The 9,063-nt window shown below is 50.5% G+C and overlaps 4 protein-coding genes across 4 annotated transcripts; 2 read left to right on the top strand and 2 right to left on the bottom strand.

Moving 5' to 3' along the window:
• The first annotated feature begins 325 nt into the window (after nucleotides 1-325).
• LOC119556646 (brahma-associated protein of 60 kDa) lies at nucleotides 326-2,396 on the top strand. Its single transcript, XM_037868978.1, has 3 exons — nucleotides 326-561; nucleotides 628-1,911; nucleotides 1,975-2,396. The coding sequence occupies exons 1-3, from the start codon at nucleotides 454-456 to the stop codon at nucleotides 2,128-2,130; spliced, it is 1,548 nt and encodes a 515-aa protein (XP_037724906.1). The 5' UTR covers nucleotides 326-453; the 3' UTR covers nucleotides 2,131-2,396.
• Nucleotides 2,397-2,812: 416 nt separating this feature from the next.
• On the bottom strand, nucleotides 2,813-4,966 carry LOC119556645 (cleft lip and palate transmembrane protein 1-like protein). Its single transcript, XM_037868977.1, has 2 exons — nucleotides 3,932-4,966; nucleotides 2,813-3,833 (listed from the first exon to the last, which is right to left on the bottom strand). The coding sequence occupies exons 1-2, from the start codon at nucleotides 4,826-4,828 to the stop codon at nucleotides 3,048-3,050; spliced, it is 1,683 nt and encodes a 560-aa protein (XP_037724905.1). The 5' UTR covers nucleotides 4,829-4,966; the 3' UTR covers nucleotides 2,813-3,047.
• Nucleotides 4,967-5,131: 165 nt separating this feature from the next.
• Nucleotides 5,132-7,335, top strand: LOC119557478 (histone deacetylase complex subunit SAP30 homolog). The gene is made up of 2 exons (XM_037870246.1): nucleotides 5,132-5,657; nucleotides 6,315-7,335. The coding sequence occupies exons 1-2, from the start codon at nucleotides 5,265-5,267 to the stop codon at nucleotides 6,441-6,443; spliced, it is 522 nt and encodes a 173-aa protein (XP_037726174.1). The 5' UTR covers nucleotides 5,132-5,264; the 3' UTR covers nucleotides 6,444-7,335.
• LOC119557477 (exosome complex component RRP45) lies at nucleotides 7,168-9,014 on the bottom strand. Its single transcript, XM_037870245.1, has 4 exons — nucleotides 8,485-9,014; nucleotides 7,697-8,290; nucleotides 7,475-7,627; nucleotides 7,168-7,407 (listed from the first exon to the last, which is right to left on the bottom strand). The coding sequence occupies exons 1-4, from the start codon at nucleotides 8,939-8,941 to the stop codon at nucleotides 7,367-7,369; spliced, it is 1,245 nt and encodes a 414-aa protein (XP_037726173.1). The 5' UTR covers nucleotides 8,942-9,014; the 3' UTR covers nucleotides 7,168-7,366.
• Nucleotides 9,015-9,063: the final 49 nt, after the last annotated feature.

Raw genomic sequence — 9,063 nt, 5'->3', positions numbered from 1 at the left:
ATAATTATAAATTTATCTGAATGTATGTTTAGAGAAAACGATTTATGAAAATTTCGCCATAAATAAAAAACAGCGCCACGATAACTGTTAAATACACATTTGTACACATTTATCTTCACATTATATTGTAATAACAGTATTTATCATTTGTCAACAACTGATATTATAAAACTGATATGATTAAAGCTACGTTTTCAGAATTTACTATGCAAGGCAAGTTTTCTTTAAAAAAAAACAATGGAAAACATGGTAAATGCAGCCCTGCCAGTCGTACCGATAACTATCGCTCAGCCGACCACCTCTAGTGCTAATGCAGCCCTGTTTTGACGCCATTTTAGAGGCGAAATTGTGTGTGTGACGCGTTGTTGCATTGTGACAAAAATCCAGAAATTTTCCTCGGCTGCGAAAAGCGTCTAATTACGGCTGGAAAACCAGAAGGAGCGACCAGTGAAGATGTCGCAACGCTTCGCACCTGGCCAAGCGCCGGTGCAATCGCGGTACCAGCCCCCGCCGCCGGCGCCCGGCATGCGTCCCTATCCGCCGCCAGGCGCCACTTTTCCGGTGAGTTTTCCACAGCTACTCCTAAACTCCTGGTTCTAAGTAATCATATAATCTTCTGCCCAACAGCCGCGTGGGTTTCCACTGCATCCGAACACCACGCAACCGGTTCCGGGCACGGCTAACGTGGCCGGAGTGCCGGGAGTTCCCGGTGTGCCCGGCGTTCCGGGACCATCGCTGCTACAGCGCGCTGCCCAACAGCCGGCGTTCCAGAGCAGCCTGCGGGGCACAGGTGCCGCCGGCGGAGGCGTGGGATCCGGCGGAGGAAGCAAGCGATCCAATGAGTCCCGCAGCATGGGCGGCGGCGGTGGCAAAGGTGATTTTGTGACGGCCAAGAAGAAAAAGAAGCTGGCAGACAAGATTTTGCCGCAGAAGGTGCGGGATCTGGTGCCCGAATCGCAGGCGTATATGGATCTGTTGACGTTCGAGAGAAAACTGGATGCCACCATCATGCGCAAGCGCCTGGACATCCAGGAGGCCCTCAAGCGACCAATGAAGCAGAAGCGTAAGCTGCGCATCTTCATCTCGAACACATTCTATCCCAGCAAGGAGCCCACAAACGATGGCGAAGAGGGAGCTGTCGCCTCGTGGGAACTGCGTGTGGAGGGTCGCCTGCTGGAGGACGGCAAAGGTGATCCCAACACGAAGATCAAGCGCAAGTTCTCGTCGTTCTTCAAGTCGCTGGTTATCGAACTGGACAAGGAGCTGTACGGGCCGGACAACCACCTGGTCGAGTGGCACCGCACCCACACCACACAGGAGACGGACGGGTTCCAGGTGAAGCGGCCGGGCGATCGCAATGTGCGCTGCACCATCCTCCTGCTGCTCGACTACCAGCCGCTGCAGTTCAAGCTGGACCCGCGACTCGCCAGGTTGCTGGGCGTGCACACGCAGACCAGGCCGGTGATCATCTCCGCCCTGTGGCAGTACATCAAAACGCACAAGCTGCAGGATGCCCACGAGCGGGAGTACATCAATTGCGACAAGTATCTAGAGCAGATATTCAGCTGCCAGCGCATGAAGTTCGCCGAGATACCGCAACGCCTCAATCCGCTGCTGCATCCGCCCGATCCGATCGTGATCAATCATTTCATCGAGAGCGGGGCTGAGAACAAGCAGACCGCCTGCTACGACATTGATGTGGAGGTTGATGACACGCTCAAGAACCAGATGAACAGCTTCCTGATGAGCACTGCCAGCCAACAGGAGATCCAAGGGCTGGACACGAAGATCCACGAGACGGTGGACACCATTAACCAGATGAAGACGAACAGGGAGTTCTTCCTGAGCTTCGCCAAGGATCCGCAAATGTTTATCCATCGCTGGATCATCAGTCAGACGAGGGATTTGAAGGTAAGTGTCGCTTTCCTTGGTTCATTCTGTATTCTAAACGTTCGTTTTTGTTCGCTTTCGCAGCTGATGACTGATGTGGTGGGCAATCCGGAGGAGGAGCGCCGGGCGGAGTTCTACTACCAGCCATGGACGCACGAGGCCGTTTCGCGCTACTTCTTCACCAAGGTCAACCAGAAGCGTGCGGAACTGGAGCAGGCGCTGGGCATACGCAACGGCTAGGCGATTGCTTCGCCCACTTTCCTCTAGCAGTCAAATCCTGGAATCAAAGCCAATAGGCGGCATCCGTAAACAGTGCGCACGGCACGGCAAACTCTTTTTCCTTCGCCAGTTTAGTTTAAGCTTAAAGTATGTCCCATTTTTTTCGACAAGCTGAAATCCACTCCGTTCCATAACCGAAATCCCATGTCCTGATGGCCCCAAAATACACACATTCAGCACAAATATTGGACTAAGCTAATAAAACGGCATACAAATATAAAAACCAATCTTTGAAAGTCCACTCTATTGCCTTTTCCCTTGGTCAAGCTTAGAAATACAGGGCATTTGTTGAAATGCATTTTTAAAATATGTGACTTTATTTGATTCTATGTATATGCAGCCTTCTGATGCTTTTGGATTCCTTCTAACTTTTAGAAAATGCTTTTTATCTTGGTTATGTGTGGTTTTCTGAATTCCTGTTAACTGATTGTTTCTAAAATACACTTTGATCTACGTTGGTTGGTTATAATGCTTTCGCTGTTTGACCGTCCAATCGAACAATATACGAATGGATAGGCCAGCATTTAAGTCAATACACGATATTTCTTAATTTACACTTTAAAAGTATGAGATTTTAGTTGATTCCATAGTTTGGTGGCAACCTTCTAGCATACTTTTTTGCTTTAAAATCGTATTAAATGCATTTTCGGTTGGGATCACTGCCTGCTAAGGGACAATGACTACTTTCGATTTGTATTTAGCGTTAATTAACCATTTAAACACAAGTTTTAAGTAGCCGGTCTACAACACGGTGTTTATATCACTACGGAACTAAAGACGGATACGGGTTACATTAAAACGCGAATGGACTACAGCTTAGGCCAGACCGGAAGCTACAGACGGAATGTGCAATCTTTGCTTCTCTTGGTGACACAGGATCAATTGCGCTTCTTGCGACTGGCCGCCGTGGCGGTCGATGGGGCGTTGGCAGTGTCCAGGGCTTCGCCAGCGGCCAGACCCGTGTCCAGGCGACTCTTGTCCACCGGATAGAGCCAGCGCTGGTACAGATAGATGATGAACACAATGTCGTCGCGCAGACAGGCCACCCGATGGGCCGTGGGCATGGTGATGATGAAGGCGAAGAAGTCGTCGATGAAGGTGTTGAATGCCTTGTACATGAATGCGCGCCACGGCAGTGCGGCCACAGACTTCAGCTTGTAGTTGACGAACAGTTGCGGCAACATAAACAGAAACCCGAAGGCGTAGACCCCATTGACCAGCGAGTTGAGCGTCCAGGAGTACCAGGAGCGGTGTGGCTGGTAGAGCAGCGAATACACTGCTCCGCCCAGGCAGAGCGGATACAGCAGGTAGCTCAGGTACCGCATGCCCTGCCGATCGAACTGATCGGTCTCCTGCTCCTGCGCCAACTGCCCGTCCGGCTGCTTGCCGTTCCGCTGGTCCACCTGCTCCAGCTTGCGGCGAATAAGGCCGCTAAAGCTTAGCTCCAGGCGCAAGATCTTCTTGCACTTCCACAGCTCGATGAGGGTGCCCAGGCCGACGGGCACGAGGACCAGATACGAGGTGTTCTCGTCCAGCAGATACAGGAAGATCACGATCTGCGAGAACGCCCGCCACATGGTGGTGCGGCTGGAGAGGCCCTCGTACGACTGCTTCTTGCGCCAGAAGGCCACGTCGTTCTTGAAGCTCAGAAAGTCGAAGAGCATCTGCGGGTGGGGCAAAAACGTACAATTTTTATATTTTTAAGGATTTTAAAGCTGGAATTGACTATGCCACCCCAGAGACTCCCCCAATCCCTACTCACGTGGATGCTGGACACGAAGATGGTGCCGCACAGCAGGTACACATTGGTGTCCGAGAAGATGCCCTTCACCTCGTCGATGTCCTTGGTGGCGAATCCGATGGTGAGCAGGGCCTGGGTGGCGTGCTCCATGAGCAGCATCAGCCGGAGCTTGCCCACGCCCACCGGCTTGTAGTGGAAGCTGAAGGTGAACTCGGTGGTATTCCGGGTGACGGGCACCAGGTCCTTCAGTCGCGTGTTGAACGTATCAGTCTGCAGAATGGGCAGGATCTGTTGCACGCGGTTGACGCGAATCAGAGGCGCCAATTCCGGTGGCACATCAGCTTGCGAGACGGAAAAGAGATCGGTGAGCAGGGTCACGTATACGTTCGACCGGATATGGGTGCTGGGACGTCCGGAGGAGGCGGACTTCTTTCCGGACTTCTTCTCCTGGACAGCAGCGCCGGCTCCCTTATCGGATTCCCCCAGCAGATTGAAGGCCTCCGCCCTTGGTACCATGTAATCTGTGAGACTCATGGTGTGGACCACGGTGGGTCCATCTCGGCGCAGGCTGCGCCATTCCAGGGGCTCACCCTCCAGGGCCACCACCACATGGAAGTACAAGGAGCCATTGCGCCGCGTCTTTAGCGGCACATCCAGCTCAAAGTCGTGCTCGAAGCTCTGATCATAATCGAACCTCTTGGCCTTGTACAGATCCCGCACCTCGGAGGCGATGGGATTGCGGCTGAGCGAGGAGAACAGCGCCAGCTGGAGGCGTGGCCGGTCCGCCAGGAAGGACGTGTAGCAGGGCACGCCGCTGCACTGCAGCGTGGTGAAGAGCTGCGACATCTGGTAGATGGAGTGGCCGATGTACGCCAGGAAGGCCACGCCCAGCAGCGTCGAGATCGAGGGCAGGGCCATCTCCACGGGTTGCGGTTTTGCTCGGTGGTGCGGCTCCCGGCGGACGGTGGGCGGTGGAAGGTGGGCGGCGGCGGCTGCGGCAGTTGCGAGCCGAAGTTGGGAAAACTAAAGTGTTTCCCGGCCAGTGTTGCCAGATGGTGGAGCGGCTTTTGGAAGTTATCGACAGGGTGGCTGTCTCTGCTATGTCGGGAGGGTGTATTCGCTATGTCGCTCCCCACCACTAAGTGTGACCGTTTTGACATACATTTAGTATATTTTAATAAAAAGTAAAAATGGTATAAGTTATCGATAGGCACAGCAAGCAAAGCAAAGGGAAAACATAGAAGAAGAGCAGAGAAACGGAGAAGAAAACAGAGGAGGCAGCAGAGCAAAAAGCAGGAAAGGATTGGTTTGGATTGGATTGGTTAGAAAATCGGGATTCAACGGATCGCACAGGATGAACAACGGATTCAGCACGGGCGAGGAGGACAGCCGGGGGCACACGGACCAAACCTGCTGCCTGATCGACGACATGGAGCGGTGTCGCAACCAAGCCGGCTACGCCAGCTACTCCAAGCGCATCCAGAAGACGGTGGCCCAGAAGCGCCTCAAGCTCAGCAGCGACCCAGCCGCGCAGCACATCTACATCTGCGACCACCACAAGGAGCGCATCCAGTCGGTGCGCACCAAGCGGCGTCGCAAGGACAGCGAGGACGACAGCAATGAGACGGACACGGACCTGCACGAGTTCCCCGATCTCTACCAGCTGGGCGTCAGCACGCTGCGACGCTACAAGCGGCACTTCAAGGTCCAGACGAGGCAGGGCATGAAGCGGGCGCAGCTGGCGGATGTGAGTAGAAAAACCAAGGGATTTCCCTCTTATTTAGTGACTTAAATCCAAAAGAAACCATGTAGAATCACTGGGAACACTAGATAGTAGCTGGCGTTCTCAACCTTCATTGATTTACCAAGTGCTTTTATTGACTTTAGTCTAGTTTACACTAGATTATGGCTGGGGGTCCATAGAAAAAACAGGGAAAATTATTCTACACCAAAGGTTTCCTTCCCATTAGGCGACTCTAGTTCAAAGAAACCATGTAGAATCACTGTGTACACTAGATTGTAGCTGGTGCTCTCAGCCTTCATTGATTGACAAAGTGCTTTAGTGACTTTAGTCTTGTCGTAAGTAGTTTACACTAGATTTTAGCTAAGGGTCCGATGTAGTGACTCCAATCCAAGGAAACCATGTAGAATAACTGGGAACACTAGGTTGTTGCTGGGGGTTCCATTCTATAATCACTTTAGTAAGACGTTATTAGCCTCCTTTGTGTTTAATGATCATCATCAAGGATACACTTAGCTGCGATTGCCATACAATCCAATTAGTTATCAAGGCTTTTATAATATTTAAACCTGCACGATTTCCACAAAACATCAGTTAGTTATTAAGTATTGAAGAGCATATATATTCAAGAAATTAAACTCCTATAACCCCCCTTTCGTTTAGACCATTATGAAGCACTTCAAGACAATACCCATCAAGGAGAAGGAGATCATCACGTTCTTCGTGTACATGGTGAAGATGGGCTCGAATAAGCTGGATCAGAAGAATGGCCTTGGCAACGACACCACCTGAAGGCGCGTTGGCGGGCGGAGGGAGGAGGAGGACGCCGACGACGTCTACTCCTTCTGACGCTGGCCAACCGCCAATTAACACTTCTCACATTGTTGCTGCATTTGCTGAACGTCGGCATTGTTCACCCGAATAAGGAAATACGAAAATACTGATAGCAAAATGTCCTTCTCATCTGTAACCCCAAACCTACACCTACCACCACTGCCCGAACTCCTTTTCCCAGCTCCCCGGCATGCAATTATTATTGAAAGGAAAAATGCAATGAAAGAACGTAAGGAAAAAGGCAACTGGTGCTCCCAAAAAATAGTATATCGCGATAAAACGTAAACTTAATTTTAAAGAAAAAAAATTTACAAACCTATTTGTAGCCTTGGTCCGTTGTTAATAGCTCTATATATACACATTACATTAAATAAACTATGTAAATTTACAAGAGAATTAACGGAGAACACGCCACACTAATTCAAATAGCAATTCGTACTCTTAGGCTTAAAGACATGGCGACGCGAATGTTGTTCATTTAATCGTTTGTATTATAAATCAAGTTAAGTGGGGATGGCTAGAAAACAGTAAACAAAACAAAACAAGACAAGACACCAATAAACCTTAAATAAATCGAAGCACAATTAGACTACAATAAAAGTAAAACGAAACGGAAAACAACACAATATCGCTGTAAGAGAGTAAATGAAATAACTTGCAATATTTAAACTTAAACATCATCTCGTTTGCCCCAGCGGGTTGGAAATATATTTAGCGCTCTAGTTTAAGCCTAACTAAGACGAACATCGGTTCCATACATCAATTGGAATTCCGCATTAAACGATTTCTGTTAAAGCCTAGACTGATTTTAGCCATACATTTAAGCCTAAATAAAACTTAATAGAAAGCATTTTCACTTAACTACTTGACTATAATATCGGCTAGATGACTGGCTTGGCTTCCTCCTCGGAGTCGCTGTGATCTGCAAGAGATTTTGGGAGTGAAATCAAGAGGGTTCTAGTTGACATATATTAAGGTTGCCGGCGTACTTTGTTTCTTGGCTTGTTGCTTTTTATTGGCCTTGCTTTTGCTGCGATTTTGTTTGCCCTTGCCGACCTTCGATGCGGATGCCTCCGAGGGTGTGGGCAGTTCCTGGGAGTCCTCGTCCTGGGGCAGCCAACTGCTGGAGTCCAGGGGGGCGTCTATAAAAGGGTGGATCATCCATGAATATTGCATTGTTCCATGGCCAGATTATGTCGAACTTAGCTCACCTGTCTCCTGCCTGGAGGGCTCTTCCTCGACCGCCATCTCCTCAACCATTGGCTTTGCAACGGCCTTGGCATCCACATCCATTTTTTCACTTTGAGGATCCTGTGGTTCCTGCTTTTGGTGACCCATCAGTTTCCTGAAACTCAGCTTTTGCTGATTTTCACCAATGAGAGCCACCAGTCCCTGAACCAATTGACCGCCCTGCAGCCGACGCTCTTCGTCCAGCGACAAAGCTTTGCGTATGAAATCCACCAGGGATTTGGCGCGAGTCGCTGCATTGCGGGCACATTGCATGATTGTTCGGACATTGGTGGGAGCAGTGCCTCCGGCATTCAGAGTGCACAGTTCCTGGTACGAGTTAAAGCTCAGGACAATCACCGAATCGGCGGCGTTCTCCTCCAGCAGCAGTGGATCCACAATTGGCTGGGCACTGCTCTTGAAAATGCAATAGGTGACACTCACGGGATAGTGGAGGAATAGCAGAGGGATGAAATCCCGCTCCTTTTCCGTATAGATGCGCAGTTCATCGTCCGCAAACGTGACATCCGGTCGCCGGAAGTGCATTAATGCAGCCAAAGTGGCTATGGTGCTGGCATCTACGGAAAACAGCAGGGATTTAGTGATTAAACCATTAAGTAATACCAATCATCTTCGAATTGTCTTCTAAAACCATCTTAAATAAGTGTAATTTACGAGTAATGCTTTAAACTGATGATTTTTGAAGATATTTAGATCGCTTATCGCCTATTTGAAGAATAGTGCGAGGATCCTGGCAGATTGGTGCATTTACCATACAGATTCCCGTCGTGATTGAGCACATTGATGTCCACGCGGATGCACCAAACATGCTGCTCGGCTGCCACGCACAGGGACTCCAGGTCGACGCACCTGGAGCTGCGGAAGGTCCTTTCGAGCAGGGAGTTCAGAGTGAGGGACCTTTGGTCATGTGTGGACTGCACCTCGTCCAGGAAGGCCACGCCGCCGAGGTTCACGTTCAGCTGGAGCTTGCCCTCGTTGGGCCGGGATGTGGTCGGTGCGCCCAGGTCGCAGGTCACGTGGGTCAGCACCTTCGTGTCGCCCAGGGACACCGCCACAGTGCCCCAATCCGCGCCGAAGGTCAGCTCCACGTCGCGGCACTCGTTGGAGCGCCGGCCGTCGAAGCGCTGGTTCTGCTTCACCGCCAACTGGACGAAGTTCCGCTCCGGCTTCGACTTGCCCGGCTCGAAGAGATTGGCGTTCATAAACATCCTGCTTTCGTTTTGTTTTGGATTCGATTCGTCTTTTAAAAACGTGCAGACAACTGCTGCGGCGTTGCCACGTCGTTCAAAAAGTAAGCTGCTCCGGAACTAGTTGCTACAGAACTGGAACT

This window comes from Drosophila subpulchrella, chromosome X (assembly GCF_014743375.2).
Source record: "Drosophila subpulchrella strain 33 F10 #4 breed RU33 chromosome X, RU_Dsub_v1.1 Primary Assembly, whole genome shotgun sequence".
In the NCBI taxonomy this organism is placed as follows: domain Eukaryota; kingdom Metazoa; phylum Arthropoda; class Insecta; order Diptera; family Drosophilidae; genus Drosophila; species Drosophila subpulchrella.
This window is presented reverse-complemented; position numbering and strand designations above follow the sequence as displayed.